The sequence below is a fragment of the Etheostoma spectabile genome, unplaced genomic scaffold (genome assembly GCF_008692095.1).
Source record: "Etheostoma spectabile isolate EspeVRDwgs_2016 unplaced genomic scaffold, UIUC_Espe_1.0 scaffold270, whole genome shotgun sequence".
NCBI lineage: Eukaryota > Metazoa > Chordata > Actinopteri > Perciformes > Percidae > Etheostoma > Etheostoma spectabile.
The window spans coordinates 864,835-889,476 of NW_022605574.1; the positions used below are offsets into that span (position 1 = coordinate 864,835).

The 24,642-nt window shown below is 39.1% G+C and overlaps 1 protein-coding gene across 1 annotated transcript; it reads right to left on the reverse strand.

Annotated features, from left to right (window-relative positions):
* Positions 1–551: 551 nt before the first annotated feature.
* Positions 552–10,521, reverse strand: LOC116685774 (uncharacterized). The gene is made up of 14 exons (XM_032510703.1): positions 10,358–10,521; positions 9,739–9,929; positions 9,179–9,343; positions 8,138–8,279; positions 6,669–6,824; positions 5,412–5,640; positions 4,686–4,830; positions 4,407–4,550; positions 4,220–4,278; positions 3,898–4,085; positions 2,634–3,028; positions 2,447–2,543; positions 1,227–1,407; positions 552–995 (listed from the first exon to the last, which is right to left on the reverse strand). Exons 1-14 carry the CDS (start codon positions 10,487–10,489, stop codon positions 859–861), a joined length of 2,361 nt encoding a protein of 786 aa, XP_032366594.1. The 5' UTR covers positions 10,490–10,521; the 3' UTR covers positions 552–858.
* Between the last annotated feature and the right edge of the window lie 14,121 nt (positions 10,522–24,642).

Genomic DNA, 24,642 nt, shown 5'->3' on the forward strand with positions numbered 1-24,642 from the left:
TGTTAGGCCCCGCCCAGTCCGAGTACGGATACGGATACAGATACAGATAATTCATGTGATAAACAGATACAGATACAGATACAGATAATGCTGTACTCGCTCATCCCTAATTACGACGTTACTGTAGACAAAACAAAACCAAACAAACATTATTTTACCCATTATTTCTTTTATTGTTTATTAGTAGCCACCTAAATGTGTGTTTCACAACATGGAGGTACAAAATGCCAGTGTCTGTATGTGTAAAAGTCAAGGCAGGCATTATTTCATTATTTAGACAGACATTTGAATCATGCTTTATCAGCAAGTTGATATATATCAAGTGACTAAAATGTTTCCCTAAAACCCTTAAAAGTGTGTAAAAAGTCTTTAGATATTAATTGCCCATTTTTCTAAATTTCCAAGCAGCTGATGTGCTGACTAAACCCAAGTACACACTGCAGCTTTTAACATGTTGGACTGTGTGACAATGATTCAAACCACCAGTATAATGGGTCTAATCCAACCATTTTTTGATGGTCGAAAGGCTTGAAATGTCAACGTGTTGTTGGAAAAGGAACAAGGCCGGACATGGATCAAATCATCTCAATGAATTTGGGGATAAGTAATTCATCTTCTTTTGTTAATTACAGTATCTGGCAGGTTAGATGCTTCACAGCAGGTGGAACTACTCTCCACAAGTTAAAAAAAAGAAGAAGATATATTCTGTTTGCATGCTGTCTTGCATGTAAACGTACACTACTACTAACCTAAAAAAGATACAAAAAACATTGACTATAGCAGTGAAAAAAAAAAAACATTACACCGTAGCTGAGATCTTTCTCATTATCAGACTGGATCAAAATGGCGTCTCTGTCTTCAGTCTGTCTCAGAGGTTGGCAGCGGTTGGTATTTAGCTTTGGACCTCCTCGATCTGTAGATCACCACTCCGCATGCCAGGAGGCAGCCAACGATAAAGATCACGTTCAGGCCCATGTTCAGGCTCGGGCCAGATGCTGAAATGGAAAAAAAACAGACCAAAATTTAGATCAGTAACATCATATATGTATATTTATAGGTCAGGGCATTTGGGAATAGCTGTGTCCAATCATAAAACACATTAAAACTAAATATAAGATTTGAGTGTTTGGATTAATCAGCATCATCTCCCTGATGGTGAATTTGCATACGTGACCTCAGTGTATCTGGTACTTTGCTAGTATATGCTGGTGCATGTGCACACTCACCTGGGCTGTCAGATATTTTAGCCAGGTGCAAAGGTCCCTGGGAAATGGTGTGGCGGGACGATTGGGCCACAGCTTCCCTTTTGACTCGAGTGTTCCCTGAGTAGGAGTTGATGCATCCCTGAGAGCACCTGCTCCCGAGAACGCCGGTCTCACACAGGAGGACCGAGCAAGTGATGTACACCTGCAGACACACGGAGGTAAGGGCGTACAAAGTTATTTGTACTTTTTAAACAAAGTATGAAATGAAGACAATTGTACAAGTCATTAAATTAAGCTTGGCGTTAGTTTATGAAGTACACGTAAGTCATTCGCCCTCTCATTAAATTATCATTTCTATCATCCATCCATCCATCTTCATCCGCTTATCCGGTATCGGGTTGAGGGGCAGCAGTTCCAGAAAGGGACCCCAAACTTCCCTTTACCGAGCCACATCAACCAGCTCCGATTGGGGGATCCCGAGGCGCTCCCAGGCCAGGTTGGAGATACAATCCCTCCACCCAGTCCTGGGTCTTCCCCGAGGCCTCCTCCCAGCTGGATGTGCCTGAACCACCTCCCTAGGGACCCCCCCAGGAGGCATCCTTACCAGATGCCCGAACCACCTCAACTGGCTCCATTCAAAGGAGCAGCGGCTCTACTCCGAGCTCCCCTGATAAGGGCTTCTCACCCTATCTCTAAGGGAGACGCCAGCCCCCCTCCTGAGAAAACCCATTTCAGCTGCTTGTACCCTGGATCTCCTATCATTCCTATCATACACACACCAATCACAGTCATTCTCCCATCAAGGCAGTCCCAACTGTTCTGTCCCAACTGTAACTGTTCAAAGTCCTATCATGAAGCAAAGTTTAAAATGGTTTTCAATGTCTTTCTGTTGGCTCACTCTTTTTTTTCTTTTTGTACCCAGGGTGGTTTCTGCATGGTGCTTTCTGTCTCAGCTTAGTATTCTGCTAGCTGGTCCAGGGATCCTTATCAAGAGCACTAAGCATAACTGCATTTCCAATTAATGCAATAAATGGTTAAATCTATGACGAGAGTGTTTCTGGTTGAACTGCTTAAGTCTGATATTTATTTTGCATTCACACCAAAGAGATGCCATGTAAAAAAGATGAATTGTATTTGTTAAAAAGCCAGAGGGGTAAAAAAAATGTAAAAGTATGCTGTGGTTTTGAAGTTTTTTTTTTCAATAATCATGCTATTATAAAAAAAATTTAAAGTAACCTTACCTCTTCATGAGCACCGATGAACTCAAAAGCCTCCATTGCAAATCTGAATTGAGATTTGGAGCCGTTGTAGATTTTCACCGTGTTGTCTTTAACACACCTGTGGCATGAGGCAGAGACAATGTTTAATAACTGGAAAAAAGGAACATTTGTGGTACCAAACAAAGGCCTTTTTATTGCGTCCGCCTACCCGTTTTCGATGATGGTGTAGCTGATGCGAGAGTTTGGGTTGTCATATGGAGTCGCCTTGCAGGACTCCACGAACAGCTCTACGTTGGGGATGGAAGAGGTCGCCTCGATCTGCATGAAGATCATCTGTTTGAGGTACACCTCCACTGGGTAAGTGCTGCTTTCAATTTGTTTCCTGAACCGCTGGCTCTGGAAGAATTCAAACTGGAACGTGAAAGCCCCGAAGCCCTTCTCCGTGAAGATGTACGGGTTCTTGTGCGTGAAACCCAGCGTCAGGTTGGCTCGCTTTGGATAGGCGCAGGAGAAGACGATCTCAACGTCATTTTGTCTGGAAATGACTTTGGCTGGGTCACCGGATGTGATCATGTTTTTGAAGATGATGTTGTTTTCATCCTCCTGAAAATGAAAGAGAATTTAATAAGGAGAGGAATCGATAGGAATAGTTGTTACTACTACAAGTCAATACTTAAATAGTGACATGTAAAAGTCAGACAGTCTTATTAGATGAAAGAATACATTTAAAAAATATTAAATCTTCAAATGTGTTGATGAATGAAGCCATTACTAGTGAGTTTGGAGACTGATATCAATAATAAAATGCATTACAAATCTATTTTTACAACCAAAAAGTTGTTTAAGTAGAGTTTGGGCACCAGATGACCAAAATGGTCCATTTACATCTTGGCTAGCAGTTAGCTTCAGCTAGTAGCACGTCTGCTACTGTGGTGTTGGTTTCAATAATCCACAGTCTATTTTGGCCAATTCTGGCGATCCATTCATAACAAGTCATAAGTCTAGCTACCAAGCATGCTGACTTTACATCACTCTCCAACAAAGACAATTTAGCTATCGGAGCTAAATCGCAAAAAACCTGAGTAGCCAAAAAACAAAAAAACAAGTAGTACTAAACCAAATAGTTTTAAGCCTGGAACCAAGCCAACCAACTATAAGATGTGTAACTATAAAACATTGAAAATAGAAAAAAGGCAAAAGTACAAGACTGTGTGCATTAACAACCATAGAATTCAACGGTAGCAAATCGACAGTCGGTTTGTGGATTCGGTTAACATTTCCATAGTAACAGGGAGTTACCAAAACAGAGACGTTGCTATCACGCTTCGGACTGTGGGTAGTGTACTACGGACTTCTACAGGGGAATGGGATTTCCACTTGTGGAACCACACTGTTGAGTTCTTTGATTGAAATAATCGCCGGATAAAACCCAGATGTGGTACTCAGATGTTGTACAGTTTTGCGTCCTTTACCTCTACGGTGGTTCCACATGTGTTCAGCGACATGACAGCCACCAGGTGGGTTGTGTTGGAGCGTGTGTTCAGGTCACAGGCAGCATTGTTAAAGTCTTTCAGATGCAATTTGCCCTCGTTGCGTTTTATGAGGGAGGTCTTCTCCACTTCCACCGTTATCGTTGTTTCATTGCATGTCACAGTGGTCTCTGAAAAAAGGGTCAACATTTGTTTGTGTTGGTGAATAACGTTGAACTTTAAATCATATCTGCTCTGTGACGAACATACGCAACCCATTTATTAAAAGAATTTAAACTATATCCCTAAAATAAAGTCAACCAACCATCGGACCCCACATCCACGATTACACAGCGTGGCTCTGATTGAAAGACTTGGTAATATCTGGAAGATAACATTGGAGACAATGGATAGTTTAATGATAAGAATTGTTGTGCCACGGAATTGATGATGCAATTAGATGATGCAAAAATATATACAAAAAATAAAGAGTACTAGGTTTAAAAACTCACATGTCTCTTGCTTCTGAAACGAAGCAAATGGGAAAATGATCATTCAAATCATTTGTAGTCGGTGTCCACTTTATGATAAATTCTTCTGTGGAGATTCTCTGCTTCCAAATGCCCTGTGGTCCAGTGACAATCAAGTCATGAATCCTACAGGAGAAACAATGCTTTCATAACTTAGAGATGGGTAACATTCTTCCAAATGAGATTTAAAAACGTTGTCAAAAGTGTAATAATGGTGCACATTGCACTGCAAAACTATACAATGATTTTACTATTCCTTACGTGGTGTATTGTGCTTCGGATTTGACTTTGATTTCGAGGGTGCGGTTGACATACGCAGGAAGATTCACTCCATTACGCGGAGTTGGTGATGAGAAAACGGGAAAGTAATCCCCATCAAGGCATGAAGGGGCATTGTGATAGTCCACTGAGAATCAGAAGGAAGGAAACTTTTAAAACAAATTGATTAAATGTTAATATTCAATTTTAACAGGGGTGGAGCGGGTGGAGGAGGGATTCTCAAAAGCCCTGAATATTTTATATATTAAATAACTTTCCCTTCATTTTCTTTGACTGGATCAGTAAATCAATGAAGAAAAAGATCTACTGGGGAATTATAGCCTTAAATCCTGAACTCTCAAGATTAGCAATGCTGTTTATGCCGTTACGTTATGTAACTCAAAAACAGTATCACACAATTTCTGCCTCTTTTTAGGTGACGAGAGTGAAACTTAATCAGCCTTAACATTGGTTGAGTTCTGTGTTAAGAATGACAAAGACAGTCAAAGAGCTATTAGACACAAATCAGGATGTCAGGTCTACAAAACTATTGTGTTTTTCCCAAATGTGCAGGTGTTTAGGTATTCTAAAATGAAATGGCTTTAAAAGTATCACATATAGCTGCTGCCTTATGGTGCATGCCCCAGGACCCCCTAGATGGGTTTGTTGTGCTGTTAAAAATGTCTGGCTCCAACCCTGTTTTTTTAAATGTGTAGAACATAACCATACCATAAACAGTAAACTGCAGAGGAATCTTGCTCAAAGGAGCAATTGTTGCTCGGTAAATCACTGCGGTTGTTGTTTGAGCGGCTGTTGTTGAAGCGGTTGTTGTTTGAGCGGCTGTTTTTGTTGCGGCCGTTGTTGGAGCGGCCGTTGTTGGAGCGGCCGTTGTTGGAGCGGCCGTCGTTTGATAGGCTGTTGTTGGAGCGGCTGTTGTTTGATAGGCTGTTGTTGGAGCGGCCGTTGTTTGATAGGCTGTTGTTGGAGCGGCTGTTGTTGGAGCGGCCGTCGTTTGATAGGCTGTTGTTGGAGCGGCTGTTGTTGGAGCGGCCGTTGTTGGAGCGGCCGTCGTTTGATAGGCTGTTGTTGGAGCGGCCGTTGTTGGAGCGGCCGTTGTTGGAGCGGCCGTCGTTTGATAGGCTGTTGTTGGAGCGGCTGTTGTTGATAGGCTGTTGTTGGAGCGGCCGTTGTTTGATAGGCTGTTGTTGGAGCGGCTGTTGTTGGAGCGGCCGTCGTTTGATAGGCTGTTGTTGGAGCGGCTGTTGTTGGAGCGGCCGTTGTTGGAGCGGCCGTCGTTTGATAGGCTGTTGTTGGAGCGGCCGTTGTTGGAGCGGCCGTCGTTTGATAGGCTGTTGTTGGAGAGGCTGTTGTTGGAGCGGCCGTCGTTTGATAGGCTGTTGTTGGAGCGGCTGTTGTTGGAGCGGCCGTCGTTTGATAGGCTGTTGTTGGAGCGGCTGTTGTTGGAGCGGCCGTTGTTTGATAGGCTGTTGTTGGAGCGGCTGTTGTTGGAGCGGCCGTCGTTTGATAGGCTGTTGTTGGAGCGGCTGTTGTTGGAGTGGCCGTCGTTTGATAGGCTGTTGTTGGAGCGGCTGTTGTTGGAGCGGCCGTCGTTTGATAGGCTGTTGTTGGAGCGGCTGTTGTTGGAGCGGCCGTCGTTTGATAGGCTGTTGTTGGAGCGGCTGTTGTTGGAGCGGCTGTTGTTGGAGTGGCTGTTGTTGGAGCGGCCGTTGTTTGATAGGCTGTTGTTTGAGCTGCTGTTGTTGGTTCTGCCGTTGTTGGTGCTGCCGTTGTTGGTGCTGCCGTTGTTGGAGCGGCTGTTGTTGGTTCTGCTGTTGTTGGAGCGGCCGTTCTTACTGCTACCATAATTGGTGCTGCAGTTGTTGGAGCGGCCGTTCTTACTGCTACCATAATTGGTGCTGCAGTTGTTGGAGCGGCTGTTGTTGGGTAGCCTGTTGTTGGGTAGCCTGTTGTTGTGTAGGGCGCTTGTCGTCTACGCCTCAACACTGGAAGAGGGTTCTTTGTTGTGTAGGATCCATCAGAGTAGGACAGCGTAATGAGTTTATTGGGAAAGTCCTCCACCACGAGCTCAATGGGATGGGTTCCATATTGATTACTGTTTATGTACTTCAGGGTGCAGGAGTTCTGTCAAAAAGAAGAGATACTTTCATACACAATATACTTTACAACAACACAGTCTCACTCCCAGGGCATTTAAAAAACTGATGCTTGATCATGTGCCTTTGGTGCAAAAAGCATCGATTAGCGTATGTCAGACGCAGGTAGCTTTCAACTAATTCAGATGCAATTCCGTTTAAGGATTCAGGTTATTCTAAGTCACTCACTAAACTGATCCGGGTTGTGCTTGAGTCCCTTGATGCTTGAACTTAGTGTAGCCAATATAACAATACATAGGTTTTCAATGTAGACACAGAAACAGAAAGGGAGAAATGCCCAAAGGGAATAAATATATATACACTACCGGTCAAAAGTATGGGGCCACTTACAAATTTCCATTCCACTCGATGTTAGACAGAATACCAGCTGATCTGAGTGGGGGGCTAATCTTTAATGCAATATCTACATTGCCCATTATCAGCAACCATTCATCCAATGTTCCAAAGGCATATTCTGTTCCCTAATCTGATATCATTTAAAAAAAAACTAACTAAGAAAACATTGGAGAACCCTTTTGCAATTATATAAGCACATAATGTAATATGAAAACTGCTGCGCTGGTTAAAAAAACAATGCAACTGATCTCAACTGGTATTCTGTCTATAATGGAGTGCAATGGAAATTCCGAAGTGACCCCAAACCTTTGACCGGTAGTGTATATATTTTTTAATCGATTGACCTAATTTTGAAATGCTACATCTATACACCAAAACTATAACCTATAATCATGTCATTTCAGAAGTGAAAGAATGGCTCATTGAGGAATCATGACATACAAACAGACCGACAGACAGATAGATAGATAGATAGATAGATAGATAGATAGATAGATAGATAGATAGATAGATAGATAGATAGATAGATAGATGGCTGGAAAGATAGATAGATAGATAGATAGATAGATAGATAGATAGACAGATAGATAGATAGATAGACAGATAGATAGATAGATAGATAGATAGACAGATAGATAGATAGATAGATAGATAGATAGATAGATAGATAGATAGATAGATAAATAGATAGATGGCTGGAAAGATAGATAGATAGATAGACAGATAGATAGATAGATAGACAGATAGATAGATAGATAGATAGATAGACAGATAGATAGATAGATAGATAGATAGATAGATAGATGGATGGAAAGATAGATAGATAGATAGATAGATAGATAGATAGATAGATAGATAGATAGATAGATAGATAGATAGATAGATAGATAGATAGACGGACGGACGGACGGACGGACGGACAGATAGATCCGGCCAACTCCTTACCTGATCGAAAGAGAAACCTGCAGTCAGACCACACAGCCCACACTCATTTGTATTTGGGTTTGTTGGTACCCTGCATCTGACTTTGTCACCATCAGGATCATAAACCGCCATGTTGTATGTTCGTGGGCAGTTCCTCGGTACTCTGTAACATGTGAACTGAATCAGAAAGTCTGTGTCTAAAAGAATATCTAATACAACACAAGTTCATTGTCCACCATCATGAAGATTTGTCTTTGACTAGACCTTTTCAGAATTTAACATTACTATTAGGCTACAGTGCCCATTTAAGAGGGAGTCAGTGAGATGGAGGAGGAGAGCTCTCTTTGCCCGTCTGCTCCGAGATGACGTCACCATCTGCTATGTATAGTGTCGGGCTTTTGTTTTGATATCTAGTCTAGGCAAAAATGCCTTATTATTGCTTTTATTGTGTGTGAAGTGGATTGGATAATGGACACTAGCCAATGGGTGACCCCACAGATGCTACGTCCACTACTTTTACAGTCTGTGAATGTGACAATAGTAAAAATCATACCTGCCTTAGTAACAATCTCCTGAATATTCTGTATATTCTAGCACCAAAACCGTTTAAACCCCTAATTACACTGTAAATAATGGCTGTGAAATCTCCAGGTATTTCCTTTAGATTTCCCAGTAACACTACTGTATATGATTTTTACAGTAGAATGCTGTAATGTTTACATGACAAAATCACAGTAGTCTAAGTAATACAGTTGAAATCACAGTAGTCAAAGAATTACTGTAAAAAAAAAATCACAATATAGACACTATAGTACTGTAAATAGTAAACAACTGTATGTTTTACTTTTTTGTATCTTATGCTGTGTTTAATTGTTTTTTTATTTTACAATTAATACATAAAATAATTTAAATGGATGTACGGTACCTTTACTGTAAAAAAACATTCACAGTAACTTGCCAATTGTTGCCAGTAAGTTACTGTAAATGTTACGTTAAATTTGTTACAGTGTAGTTAAAGAAGCTGCATGCATTTTCTTCAGAGTAAACAGCTTGTGTTATTACCTGAGAAGAGGCAACATAGCAGTGACGGGGGAGCTGTTAGATTCACCAGTATCTGATCGGGTTCCCAGGTCCACATGTGCCGTCATTACCCAGTTACCCAATGAGCTTCTGAAGTTTGATGCCCAGTAGCCCAGACCGTAGTAGGAATTGACATAAGTGGGGTACCTGTGTGAAGAAGTATTTGAATAATGAGTACAATATAGCAGATAATTATCAATAAAATGGCACAGTGGGAAGTAACAATCAGATGTTAGATCTAAACTATTTTCACATATTCTTAATTACAAAACAAATGTTGTAAATTTCATAATCAGTGATTGGAAATGCAAGCCCAGTTTTTAATATGTGTTGCTCATTGGTGCTGCTGAGCAAACACAGCCCGCCCAGCGGCTTGATTGAGTTTGGTTAACGAATCACAACCGAGTGGGTCAGCTGACCAACCAGGAGGACTGGAAGGCGGGCCAGAGTGTTTCAGACAGAGGGGCTGCAGCAATGAGCAGTATGAGAAACATAATGTGCAGACCCCAAGAGAACAAATATATAAATAAGTTATATCTCACTTAATCTCAAAGGGGAGGTTGCTGTTGAGTTTAATTTTGTTGTCCATGTCAATTTGGCACCAGTTGAAATGCAAGGAATTTATGGAAACAGCTGAGACGGTGAGTTCAGTCTGGGACCCACAGTCACCAGAAGAGCACGAGTAGTAATTCACATAGCAATAAATTGAAGTTTGCGTGTTGTGGAGTTGCACCTGTAAAAGAAATTATGCAAAGATTACACATGTTGCAATCAACCCACAATGTGTTGAATTTAAAGCCAGCAAAAATGTGGAAAAGTAGGTGTTAAATACAGCTGCAAATGTGTCAAATATTTTGTTGTTGCTGTGGGCAAAACAAGGCATTTTGAGGACGTCGTCTTTTGGCGAAAAACATTTTTCACCATTTTCTGGCAATTTTATAGACAAAAAAACTAATTAAATAATAGAGAAAATAATCAACATATTAATCAACAATTACGCCAGCCAGCCAGTTTATCTACTAGTCATCCAACTATCATAATTGATTATGTTAGATTTCAGAGGAGTCATTTTTTTCTCCAACAATAAAAAAAAAAAAAACATAACTTAATCAGGATGTATCTGGATACCGTCTAACAAGATTTGCTTGACACACAACTTACGGTTTGAATCCCATTTGAATACCGTCCTTTTGGGGTGAAGGTCAGTGATCCGCCATAGTACGAGTAGTACCATGCAGATGCAGACGAGAGCAGAAGCAGCAGATGCAGCAGCAGCACGGTGAGAGAAGCCATCCTCCTGAGTGCCTCATCTTCAGCGGGATCCACTGCTTAAATACTCTTCTACAAGGAAATAATAACAGTGATATACTGTAAGAATGAAGAATGAAGTCGGACTAGTTTTATCTGTGTTTTCACAGGTGACCAGAATTCATCTGGTCTGGCATCGTTAATACTACACACAGAACCAACTTTTGGGAACAGGTTTAACTGGGTTTTGCACATGCACTGCAGCCAACTATACTTTTAAAAATGTAAATGTAATAATAATTTCCATTTTTACTTAATGTATCGGTAATCTAATTACGTTTTTTGTATCCTAATCTATCTTCAGTAGACCTGACTACTGTAACGGTGTATTTACAGGTCTCCCTAAAAAGTCAATCAGACTGCTGAAGGTGAATGACAACGCTGCTGCTCGAGCCCTCAATAAGACCAAGACACTGAATCACATCACTCCAGTCCTCACTAAGACCAAGAGACTGGATCACATCCCTCCAGTCCTCACTAAGACCAAGAGACTGGATCACATCCCTCCAGTCCTCACTAAGACCAAGAGACTGGATCACATCACTCCAGTTCTGAAGTCTTTACACTGGCTTCCAGTCCCTCAAAGATTAGATTTCAAAATATGTTTGCTTGTTAAGAAATCACTAAAAGGTTTTGAGCTGATGTGCTACTTTACTATGAACCACCCAGACCTCTCAGGTGGTCTGGATCAGGTCTACTTTCCGTCCCCAGAGTCAGAACTAAACAAGGGGAAGCAACATTTAATTTTCACAGACCACATATCTGGAACAAACTCCCAGAAAACTGCAGGTCCGCCGCAACTCTTTCAACCTTTCTTTTTGATGCTGCCTTTTTTAAATAATTGTCAATTTCTCATAAAACACTGTACCTTTTATTATTGTATTTTAGCAGTTTTTAATTGTTGTTGCAATGTGTTGTGTAAAGCACTTTTAAGTGCCTTATTGCTGAAATGTGCAAAACAAATAAAGCTGCCTTGCCAACTCCAGCACATGGGTCTGGGTTAGTCATCATTTCAGTATGTAGAATGTACTGTGTACTGTTTTCTACGATGCCATGTTCTCAGAAAAATTTTCTGTGCCCATCCTCCTTTGCAGGTTTACGGGAAAGCTGCTCAGCTTTCTCTTCTCTGTCAGCAGAAACATGACTTAGAAAAACACATGTGCATGTACATGTGCAACGCATTCTAATGAACAGGTTCAGATGTTGTTGCTGTACAAAAACCTATCCACAACCACTTCAGTGATGCCTTGCGAAATTATGGGGACTGCCGTCCAGTCACATGAGAGTTAAGTTTAGCTAAGAACTGGGGACCGGTCACTGTGAGGTGAGCTGACAGCGGTCGTAACAGTTTAGTTTAGCCGGCAAAAAGGTTAAATCAATGTGTTTCAGTTATAGTGAAGTGACAGTTAAGTTTTATTTTTTTTTATTAAGTATTACGACCCCCCGTGCCCCAAAAAAAACAAAAACAAAATCGAGGTTTGTATTGAATTGCGGGTCAAAAATCTTGAACCGAATCGAACCAAAGTTTGGTGTATCGTTACAGCCCTACTACAAACACATAACAACTGAGTTAGACAATATGTCTGCTTCTTGGATAAAAAGCTGGAGGGGCAAACCTGTGGACATAAAAACTTCAAGTTAACAATGACTCGCTTCAGCAAGAAACATCACATTACAGAGCCGCAGCTGCTGTAACAGCGTGTGAGAGCTGAACATTGCATTATTGAGAAGATTTATGACAAATTTGCTGATATACATCTACTTTTTGAATGCTTCAATATTGGATTAGATTGGCAGCTTTGGTGTCATGTTTGTTCAAAAGAAATCTTGTTCTATGACACTGCTAAAGCACTTTTAAGTGCCCTGTTGCCGGAATATGTAAAACAAATAAAGCTGCCTTGCCTCGCTGCAGAGCCAACTCCAGCACGTGGGTCTGGGTTAGTCATCATGTCAGTATGTAGAATGCACTGTGTTGTGTCATGCCATGTTCTGAGAAACATTTTTTGTGCCCATCCTCCTTTGCACCAGCAGGTTTACGGGAAAGCTGCTCATCTTTATCTTCTGTTTCAGCAAAAATGTGACTTAGAAAAACAAGTACAAGTGCAACGCATTCCAATGTACAGGTTCAGATGATATCGCCGCACAAAAACCTATGCACAACCACTTCAGTGAAGCCTTGCTAAATGATGGGGCTTGTCGTTCAGTCACATGAAAGTTAAATTTAGCCAAGAACAGATGACTGTGATCTGGGGACATGGTACTGTGAGGTGAGCTGACAGCGGTCGTTACAGTTAAGTTTAGCCGGAAAAAAGGTTAAATCAATGTGTTTCAGTTGAAGTGACGTGACAGTTAAGTTTGGCTGTTTTTACAGTTTTACAGCCAAGAAAACGAGAGCCAGGTACTGGTCACAGTGTGGATGGTTGTTACCGCCGTGACAACAGTTAGACATGAGTTACGATTAGATCAAGTAAAAGTCCATTTTTCCCCACGTGTGTCATGTGACTCATAGTTGGAGCACTTCTGCAGCTTGGATTGGCATAAAACTCTCCCAATGTCATCATCACTACAAACTAGGGCTGTAACGAAATGCATACATTATTGAGAAGCTTTATGGCATATTTGCTGGTATATTCATCTACTTTTTGAATGCTTCAATATTGGATTAAATTGGCAGCTTTGGTGCCATGTTTGTTCAAAATTTGTACGAGAAAGTGTTCTGAATTCACCTTGTAGCCGTGAACTCTGCAACAAGAGTCACAAGCACGGCCGCTGTTGTAATCTTGAATTCACATCGAGGCAGCCTACTTGGACCATGGACTCTGTAAGGCATCATATTATATATATTCATGACAGTGTTAATCTCTGAAGGTGTTCTTTCGTTTTCCTCACAAAGCTGAGAGGTATGTTGTCCCACACAATGACACACCTGTTTAAATAAAAGAAAGAAACCTGGGTGCCTGGGTAGCTAATCTGGTTGGGCGCCCAAGTGCGGAGGTGTGCTCTTTGGCGCGGCGGCCACGGGTTCTGCTCCGACCTGCGTGTTGTTCCCCCTCTCTCTCTCCTTCATGTCTTCAGCTGTCCTATAAAAAAAGCCTAGAATGCCTACAAAATGTTCTTTACATATCAAAAAAAGAAACCTTACAAAATAGACAAGATATATTTGAATCTTACAAATTGTGTTTTTGCATCGCCCCTGCATCTGAACCCCGCTGAAGTGAACCCAGAACCCTTCTGATTGCTGGAATAGATGGGTTTATTTGTGTAGCACCTTTCCCAGACACCGGTCACAAAGTGCGTGACAGTCAAAGAAATAACATCAAAGATCAAACACCAGCTCAAAATGCACAATAAGAACAGACATAACCGGTAAAACTCCAGCATGCCCCGGTTGTGCAGATCCATATCAATCTTTTGTTCTTCGTGCACTTGTTTATTGTTTTAAGCATTTTTTCAAGGGTCACACCCAATGTGCCACTGAAACCATGTCAGGAAAATCTGTAGATTGAGATGATACTGTACATCAAGCAGATGCCATCAGTGGAAAGTACCTACATTTATTTACATGTCAGAGAGAAATGTTGTACTTTTTACTCCACTGAATTGCATACAGTCTATGGATTTATCTGACAGCTGGAGTGGTCTAGTCTCTACTGTAGTTGCACAAGTACAACAGCATTAGAGTTGGTCCTATCGGTACAAAATATCAGCAAAAGCGCAAAACAGGTGAACAAATAACTATAAAAGAGCCTCCAAACGGTGTATATATATATATTAAGAGACAAAAAGGATTTAAAAAGAAGAAGAAAAAAATATCAACATTTCAACATTATTAATGCTTTTTCCAACTTTTTTGCCACTTTTTCAACGTTATGGGTGATTTTTTTCTGTTTTTGGTGTTTTTTTCCAAAGTTTTTGGTGTTTTTATGTTAATTTAATGTATAAGAATTAACATAAAATGGGTCAACGTGACCCAAGGACAACATGAGGGTTAAAACTCAAGAAGTGTGGAAGAAGTGGATAAAAACTGGGGGATAGGGCTGCCACGGTTACAGAATAAGACTAAGAAGAAGAAGATATTTGACTAAGAAAACCTAATGAATTCATAAAATGTGTTATTGTGTTATGGATTTAAAGGTCCAACAGAATACAAAGTCATTACAATGTGCTCCACATCCACCATCTGTAACATTAAAAAACAGAAAACTGCAGGACCACCGCTACTCTTTCAGCATTACACTTATACTCCACTGTACCTTTTATTATCGAATTGCATCTGTTTTTAATTTTGTAATTGTTAATAACTGCTCTTTAAAGTCTCATGTAAAGCACTTTTCAGTGGCCTGTTGCTGAAATGTGCAAAACAAATAAAGCTGCCTTGCCAACTCCAGCACATGGGTCTGGGTTAGTCATCATTTCAGTATGTAGAATGTACTGTGTACTGTTTTATATCATGCCATGTTCTGAGAAACATTTTCTGTGCCCATCCTTTGCACCGGCAGATTTACGGGAAAGCTGCTCACCTTTGCCTTCTCTATCAGCAGAAACATGACTTAGAAAAACAAGTACAAGTGCAAAGCATTCCAATGAACAGGTTCAGATAATGTCGCCGCACAAAAACCTATGCACAACCACTTCAGTGAAGCCTTGCTAAATGATGGGGACTGCCGTCCAGTCACATGAGAGTTATATTTAGCAAAGAACTGGGGACAGGTTACTGTGAGGTAACGGCTGTTGGTACATACAGCGTTGGAAGAAGTAATTTAGATCCTTGAGCATAATTCAATTCAATTCATTCAAGACCTTCATTTGTCCCCGAGGGGCGATTCATTTCGCTGCAGTAGCAAGAAGTTGACATACAGCACATGACAACATCGATTAAAAATACAGGATCAGACCAAATGGGAAAGAAAGAAACACAACATTAAAAGTTTAAGTCCAAGTGTGCCAGGGCACACTTGGACTTAAACTTTTTTTAATCAATGTTGATGCATTATAATATATATTTGTACTGTAGGAGCTGATGTGTGCAGCCTATTTGGACTATTTGGACGGTTTCATTGGCTCTGTAAGACATCATGTTTTATATGTTCAAACAAATGTTAATCCGTAAAGGCGTTCTTTCATTCATGTTCTTTCATCACAAAGGTATGTTGTCCCACACAATGACACAGCTATTTAAAATAATAAAAATAAACCCGGGTGCCTAGGTAGCTTAACTGGTTGGGTGCCCATGTGCAGAGGTGTGCACCATTTTGGTGACTCATTATGCACCTTCTGAATCAATATGCCTGAAATATCTTTATGCAAAGGGAAACATTACAATCCAAATATAAAAAAATGATGGAATATAACTCATCAGGGAGTTCCTTTTTCATTGTTGACCATTTTTCTTAGTGTCTGAGTGCATGGTCGCAGGGAGTGGACAAAGGCAGAAACAACTGGTTATTTATTTTATATTGTATATTATATTGTATTTTGTAGCCGAGTGAATTACTCAACCTTTAGAGCATTTTTTTTATTTTTTATTTAGAGCCAGCTACTTATAACAATTAGTTAATTACAAATAATGTGTGGTTGTTAAGATGCTATTGTGTCAACAAATTAGGTAATAAAGACTTTCATATTGTCTTCATTACAGCAGGTTGACTTTTTAACCCTTGTGTTGTATTCCTGTCAACCATGAAAGAAAAAAACCCTGTTTTGGTCACTTTTTTCAACATTATTATCGCTTTTTTCGACATATTTGTCCCTTTTTAATGTTGTGGGTGCTTTTTTTGACAATTTTAATTTGCTTTAATATTTTTAATATGCTTATTTCGACGGCTAATTAACTGCAAACGGGTCAAATTTGACCCAAGGACAACATGAGGGTTAAAACAAGACATAAGTCTTGTCAAAGGATGAATGATTTTCATTTTTTTACCCACTTCCCAACTTTCTTTCTTTGACTTCTTTCTATTAATAGATGGCTTACTAGACTCTGAATTCTGTTGGAAGGAATGTAAAAAAAATATATTTTAACCCAAAGCATGAGAGATTAAAATGAGAAGATGTTAGGGCTTATAAAAGGCAGGAAGACTTCTAATAACTGTAATAACTTCCTGAACCATTCAGCTGTTTAGAGGCGTTCACTTTTACAGAAAACCAACCAGAAATGACCGCGAAATTCATGATCCAATCACTGCATTATATCCCTGATTCACTCAATCTGGTCCTCTCTCTTTTAGTTGTCATTTCAGGCGCCCCCCCCCCCCCCCCAACTCCAGTCACAGCACCCGGGGCACCCTGGGTCTTCCGCTGGTTCGACTCCTCTGGTCTGCTTTCATCGCCATCCACCTGTGTTTAGACTCCATCGAGGGGACAAGTCTTGTTTCTGATGTCTTAAGGGATATGTCATGTTTCTAATGTCTTGTTTCTAATGTCTTAAGGGATAAGTCTTGTTTCTAATGTCTTGTGGGATATGTCTTGTTTCTAATGTCTTGAGGGATATGTCTTGTTTCTAATGTCTTGTGGGATGTGTCTTGTTTCTAGTGTCTTGAGGGATATGTCTTGTTTCTAGTGTCTTGAGGGATATGTCTTGTTTCTAATGTCTTAAGGGATAAGTCTTGTTTCTAATGTCTTGTGGGATATGTCTTGTTTCTAATGTCTTGAGGGATATGTCTTGTTTCTAATGTCTTGTGGGATGTGTCTTGTTTCTAATGTCTTGTGGGATATGTCTTGTTTCTAATATCTTGAGGGATATGTCTTGTTTCTAATGTCTTGAGGGATATGTCTTGTTTCTAATGTCTTGTGGGATATGTCTTGTTTCTAATGTCTTGTGGGATATGTCTTGTGGGATATGTCTTGTGGGATATGTCTTGTTTCTAATGTCTTGAGGGATATGTCTTGTTTCTAATGTCTTGAGGGATATGTCTTGTTTCTAATGTCTTGTTTCTAATATCTTGAGGGATATGTCTTGTTTCTAATGTCTTGTGGGATATGTCTTGTTTCTAGTGTCTTGAGGGATATGTCTTGTTTCTAGTGTCTTGTGGGATATGTCTTGTTTCTAGTGTCTTGAGGGATATGTCTTGTTTCTAATGTCTTGTGTCATATGTCTTGTTTCTAATGTCTTGTTTCTAATGTCTTGTGGGATATGTCTTGTTTCTAATGTCTTGAGGGATATGTCTTGTTTCTAATGTCTTGAGGGATATGTCTTGTTTCTAATGTCTTGTTTCTAATATCTTGAGGGATATGTCTTGTTTCTAGTGTCTTGAGGGATATGTCTTGTTTCTAATGTCTTGTGGGATATGTCTTGTTTCTAATGTCTTGAGGGATATGTCTTGTTTCTAATGTCTTGTTTCTAATATCTTGAGGGATATGTCTTGTTTCTAGTGTCTTGAGGGATATGTCTTGTTTCTAATGTCTTGTGGGATATGTCTTGTTTCTAGTGTCTTGTGGGATATGTCTTGTTTCTAGTGTCTTGTGTCATATGTCTTGTTTCTAATGTCTTGTGGGATATGTCTTGTTTCTAATGTCTTGAGGGATATGTCTTGTTTCTAATGTCTTGTTTCTAATATCTTGAGGGATATGTCTTGTTTCTAGTGTCTTGAGGGATATGTCTTGTTTCTAATGTCTTGTGGGATATGTCTTGTTTCTAGTGTCTTGTGGGATATGTCTTGTTTCTAGTGTCTTGTGTCATATGTCTTGTTTCTAATGTCTTGTGGGATATGTCTTGTTTCTAATGTCTTGAGGGATATGTCTTGTTTCTAATGTCTTGTTTCTAATATCTTGAGGGATATGTCTTGTTTCTAGTGTCTTGAGGGATATGTCTTGTTTCTAATGTCTTGTGGGATATGTCTTGTTTCTAGTGTCTTGTGGGATATGTCTTGTTTCTAGTGTCTTGTGTCATATGTCTTGTTTCTAATGTCTTGTTTCTAATATCTTGAGGGATATGTCTTGTTTCTAATGTCTTGAGGGATATGTCTTGTTTCTAATGTCTTGTGGGATATGTCTTGTTTCTAATGTCTTGTTTCTAATGTCTTGAGGGACATGTCTTGTTTCTAATGTCTTGTGGGATATGTCTTGTTTCTAATGTCTTGTTTCTAATGTCTTGAGGGATATGTCTTGTTTCTAATGTCTTGTTTCTAATATCTTGAGGGATATGTCTTGTTTCTAATGTCTTGTGGGATATGTCTTGTTTCTAATATCTTGAGGGATATGTCTTGTTTCTAATGTCTTGTGGGATATGTCTTGTTTCTAATGTCTTGTTTCTAATGTCTTGTGGGATATGTCTTGTTTCAAATGTCTTGTGGGATATGTCTTGTTTCTAATGTCTTGTGGGATGTGTCTTGTTTCTAATGTCTTGTGGGATATGTCTTGTTTCTAATGTCTTGTGGGATATGTCTTGTTTCTAATGTCTTATGGGATATGTCTTGTTTCTAATGTCTTGTGGGATGTGTCTTGTTTCTAATGTCTTGAGGGATATGTCTTGTTTCTAATGTCTTGTTTCTAATATCTTGAGGGATATGTCTTGTTTCTAGTGTCTTGAGGGATATGTCTTGTTTCTAATGTCTTGTGGGATATGTCTTGTTTCTAGTGTCTTATGGGATATGTCTTGTTTGTAGTGTCTTGAGGGATATGTCTTGTTTCTAATGTCTTGTGTCATATGTCTTGTTTCTAATGTCTTGAGGGATATGTCTTGTTTCTAATGTCTTGTTTCTAATATCTTGAGGGATATGTCTTGTTTCTAATGTCTTGTGGGATATGTCTTGTTTCTAATGTCTTGTGGGATATGTCTTGTTTCTAATGTCTTGTGGGATATGTCTTGTTTCTAATGTCTTGTGGGATGTGTCTTGTTTCTAATGTCTTGTGGGATATGTCTTGTTTCTAATGTCTTGAGGGATATGTCTTGTTTCTAATGTCTTGTGGGATATGTCTTGTTTCTAATGTCTTGTTTCTAATGTCTTGAGGGACATGTCTTGTTTCTAATGTCTTGTGGGATATGTCTTGTTTCTAATGTCTTGTTTCTAATGTCTTGAGGGATATGTCTTGTTTCTAATGTCTTGTTTCTAATGTCTTGAGGGATATGTCTTGTTTCTAATGTATTGTTTCTAATATCTTGAGGGATATGTCTTGTTTCTAATGTCTTGTTTCTAATGTCTTGAGGGATATGTCTTGTTTCTAATGTATTGTTTCTAATATCTTGAGGGATATGTCTTGTTTCTAATATCTTGAGGGATATGTCTTGTTTCTAATGTCTTGTGGGATATGTCTTGTTTCTAATGTCTTGTTTCTAATGTCTTGTGGGATATGTCTTGTTTCTAATGTCTTGTGGGATATGTCTTGTTTCTAATGTCTTGTGGGATGTGTCTTGTTTCTAATGTCTTGTGGGATATGTCTTGTTTCTAATGTCTTGTGGGATATGTCTTGTTTCTAATGTCTTGTGGGATATGTCTTGTTTCTAATGTCTAATGTGTGGGATATGTCTTGTTTCTAATGTCTTGTGGGATATGTCTTGTTTCTAATCTTGTCTTGTTTCTAATGTCTTGTGGGATATGTCTTGTTTCTAATGTCTTGTGGGATATGTCTTGTTTCTAATGTCTTGTGGGATGTGTCTTGTTTCTAATGTCTTGTGGGATATGTCTTGTTTCTAATGTCTTGTGGGATATGTCTTGTTTCTAATGTCTTGTGGGATGTGTCTTGTTTCTAATGTCTTGTGGGATAAGTCTTGTTTCTAATGTCTTGTGGGATATGTCTTGTTTCTAATATCTTGAGGGATATGTCTTGTTTCTAATGTCTTGTGGGATATGTCTTGTTTCTAATGTCTTGTTTCTAATGTCTTGTGGGATGTGTCTTGTTTCTAATGTCTTGTGGGATATGTCTTGTTTCTAATGTCTTGTGGGATATGTCTTGTTTCTAATGTCTTGTGGGATGTGTCTTGTTTCTAATGTCTTGTGGGATATGTCTTGTTTCTAATGTCTTGTGGGATATGTCTTGTTTCTAATGTCTTGTGGGATATGTCTTGTTTCTAATGTCTTGTGGGATGTGTCTTGTTTCTAATGTCTTGTGGGATATGTCATGTTTCTAATGTCTTGTGGGATGTCTTGTTTCTAATGTCTTGTTTCTAATGTCTTGTGGGATATGTCTTGTTTCTAATATCTTGAGGGATATGTCTTGTTTCTAATGTCTTGTGGGATATGTCTTGTTTCTAATGTCTTGTGGGATGTGTCTTGTTTCTAATGTCTTGTGGGATATGTCTTGTTTCTAATGTCTTGAGGGATATGTCTTGTTTCTAATGTCTTGTGGGATATGTCTTGTTTCTAATGTCTTGTTTCTAATGTCTTGAGGGACATGTCTTGTTTCTAATGTATTGTGGGATATGTCTTGTTTCTAATGTCTTGTTTCTAATGTCTTGAGGGATATGTCTTGTTTCTAATGTCTTGTTTCTAATGTCTTGAGGGATATGTCTTGTTTCTAATGTATTGTTTCTAATATCTTGAGGGATATGTCTTGTTTCTAATGTCTTGTGGGATATGTCTTGTTTCTAATATCTTGAGGGATATGTCTTGTTTCTAATGTCTTGTGGGATATGTCTTGTTTCTAATGTCTTGTTTCTAATGTCTTGTGGGATATGTCTTGTTTCTAATGTCTTGTGGGATATGTCTTGTTTCTAATGTCTTGTGGGATGTGTCTTGTTTCTAATGTCTTGTGGGATATGTCTTGTTTCTAATGTCTTGTGGGATATGTCTTGTTTCTAATGTCTTGTGGGATATGTCTTGTTTCTAATGTCTTGTGGGATGTGTCTTGTTTCTAATGTCTTGTTTCTAATGTCTTGTGGGATATGTCTTGTTTCTAATGTCTTGTGGGATATGTCTTGTTTCTAATGTCTTGTGGGATATGTCTTGTTTCTAATGTCTTGTGGGATATGTCTTGTTTCTAATGTCTTGTGGGATATGTCTTGTTTCTTATGTCTTGTGGGATGTGTCTTGTTTCTAATGTCTTGTGGGATGTCTTGTTTCTAATGTCTTGTTTCTAATATCTTGAGGGATATGTCTTGTTTCTAATGTCTTGTTTCTAATGTCTTGTTTCTAATGTCTTGTGGGATATGTCTTGTTTCTAATGTCTTGAGGGATATGTCTTGTTTCTAATGTCTTGAGGGATATGTCTTGTTTCTAATATCTTGAGGGATATGTCTTGTTTCTAATGTCTTGTTTCTAATGTCTTGTTTCTAATGTCTTGTGGGATATGTCTTGTTTCTAATGTCTTGAGGGATATGTCTTGTTTCTAATGTCTTGATGGATATGTCTTGTTTCTAATGTCTTGTGGGATATGTCTTGTTTCTAATGTCTTGAGGGATATGTCTTGTTTCTAATGTCTTGTGGGATATGTCTTGTTTCTAATGTCTTGAGGGATATGTCTTGTTTCTAATATCTTGTGGGATATGTCTTGTTTCTAATGTCTTGTGGGATATGTCTTGTTTCTAATGTCTTGTGGGATATGTCTTGTTTCTAATGTCTTGTGGGATATGTCTTGTTTCTAATGTATTGAGGGATATGTCTTGTTTCTAATGTCTTGTGGGATATGTCTTGTTTCTAATGTCTTGTGGGATATGTCTTGTATCATTTTACAAAGATGGAGTCTAATCTCCAAAGACCATGTATATTTCATAGGCATATGTTGAATAAACCTTTGAATATCTGCAATAAAGTCTCTCCTGGTTGAATTCCTTGTAGGGTAACTACTGTGGCATTAAATCTATTTCTGTTGAACAAAAAAAAGGAATAAACACGTATAAAACAAACAACACACAGCGTCGTTGCTAACAAAATTTAGATTTAATTTCCACTTTTCTTCTATGTATATATTCTACAAATATATCATTTCATCATTACATGTATTTCTCTGTATTATTATCTGTTAAAATACATTCGCTGAGTTTCAAACTGTCAGTGGAAATTTTCAAAGTTACAAATTCATCCCCTGCATGTACAGATGTAACATATTTGGGTACGTGTTTTGTATTTTTAAGGCAACGTCAAGAAGCAAATTTAAACCAAAAGGGTCTCCCCACCAACATATTTAGAAACACAGGATTTAAAGCGGCCATCTTTCAGTAAATGGACTAACTCCAAACAACAGCTCAATCAAATTTGGTCAAGATGAAAAACACATTACATATTCGTGTGATATGGTACAAAAAGTTATGCAAACCAGTTCGTATATGCTACTAAATTAGGCCCTAAACCTAGCAACGCGTTTTTTTATGTGCGGAAGTGCTCTGATTGGGTAACACCTGTGACCTGAGCCAATAAACGATAGACACACCCACCAAACGAGAGAATACAAATCTCAAAGCCCTTGCACACCGTTTTACAACCTTCCCAGGAAACATGTCATTCAACACGGAAACCATAGCAACACCGTTTTGAATTTGAACATACTTTGAGATTAGCCGACAAAAGGTGACCATGCAGCGACAACAGTTAAGTTTAGATGATAGATGGATAGATTGATATATAGATATATAGATAGATAGATAGATAGATAGATAGATAGATAGATAGATAGATAGATAGATAGATAGAGTGTAGTATACATACTGGGAACAATATTCTCAGAAGGCTAAGCACTGCTACTTGGGCGGAGTGATTCGCTCAACACCTGAACTGCACCGTTATTACTCTCTGCTCCCCCCCTCGGGGCTTCTCGTGTGCTTTGAGCAAATCACTCCGCCCAAGTAGCAGAAGTAGCAGTACTTCGCCTTCTGAGAATATAGTTCCCAGTATGTATACGATTAGAAGATGGCTATGTCTCATGTGACCTTGTTGTTTGGACACGCTGTGACTATACAAATCACGTGCAAATAGGACCATGTTGGCGTTATTTTGTCACTTATTGGGAGCAGTAGGCTAGTTGGAGCCAGTTACCATACAGCATTTGTGCTAAGCTAGGCTAGCAGTGGGTGCCTCAGACAGAGTTACGACATGCACAGAGATGAGAAGGGTATGTATGGACTTGTCTAACTCTGGGGGATATGGTGAATAAGCTAAAGTCCCAATAAGTTGGCATGTTCCTTTAAGTAGTACTGTCAGGACACAAATACACGTTTTCTGGGTGAAATTCTTGTTTTCTCCTTAAACTTTTCCAAGACATGAGCTGCGCTCCCTCGCTTTAAAGCCCTGGGTTTTAGGACCCAAACATTCAACACAACCTCCTCTTTTTGTGGATTTTCTCTGCTCTTTTAAAGTGGCAGTCAATGGGGGGCTTACAGTGATAAATACGTGGAATATATACCAATTACAGTTCTTTTCGTAGTATGTACAAATGGTACATAAGGACAGTCTGAGTTAACAATTGTTTAGATGAGGACTGTTTAAAACAGAGGTTAAACATGTCTACAGTGGACAAATAGAATAAAAAGGCTCTTTCTTTAATTATATAAGTAAACACACCTGCATTGTATTTGATTGAAATAACATAATTGGGCCCTTTCTGCACTGTCATCACCTGAAGTTTAATGCTGGGAAAAGTTATGCAAAAAGATAACAATAGAGCAGTGTCATTGAAAAAAAATCCTGCAAAACCAGACGTATTGGAATTTTGGAATTTCGACATATTTTGTATTCCTGTAAGGTCCGATCTTATCTAAAACTGGTTAGGCGAACAGTGAGCGGCAGGCGGGGGTGTGATTGGCTCCTAGCCACAAGGAAAACAATAGAAATCAAAACCAGAAGTCTGCAGGGTTTTGTATGTCGAAATGCGTTATCAATGTTTAAAATCAAGTGAGTTTTTATTATATTTTGCCTTCATTTGGCAGTAGACAGTATGGAGGGACCAGAAACTTCGTCCAAACACAACCTCGGAAGCAAAACTCTTAAAGGATAGTTTCCAATTTTTCAAATCTGTCCTTAAAACAATAGTCATGTGTTGATATGAACGTTGAAATAAGGTTTAGCTTACTGTAATAATTACTTCCGTTTATTCTGGCCATTAGAGTGAGAAACAGCTGATGAATTGATAAATCAGCTGAGTATCTTAGTATCTGCTGTGAGTCCAGTGCAGCTCAGAGAGCTAAGAGTCGATTCTGATAATCACTTATATTGTACGTAAAATCGTTAAACTAATTCAATTTGTGTTCAACTCAGCCTGTTAAAGCCTCG

Coding starts and splice junctions, on each gene's coding strand:
- LOC116685774 (XM_032510703.1), bottom strand. CDS start 10,489: ATGGCTTCTCTCACCGTGCTGCTGCTGCATCTGCTGCTTCTGCTCTCG. Junction 9,930..10,357: donor ATTCAAATGGGATTCAAACC/GTAAGTTGTGTG, acceptor TTTCTTTTACAG/GTGCAACTCCACAACACGCA. Junction 4,831..5,411: donor TCTGCAGTTTACTGTTTATG/GTATGGTTATGT, acceptor TCTGATTCTCAG/TGGACTATCACAATGCCCCT.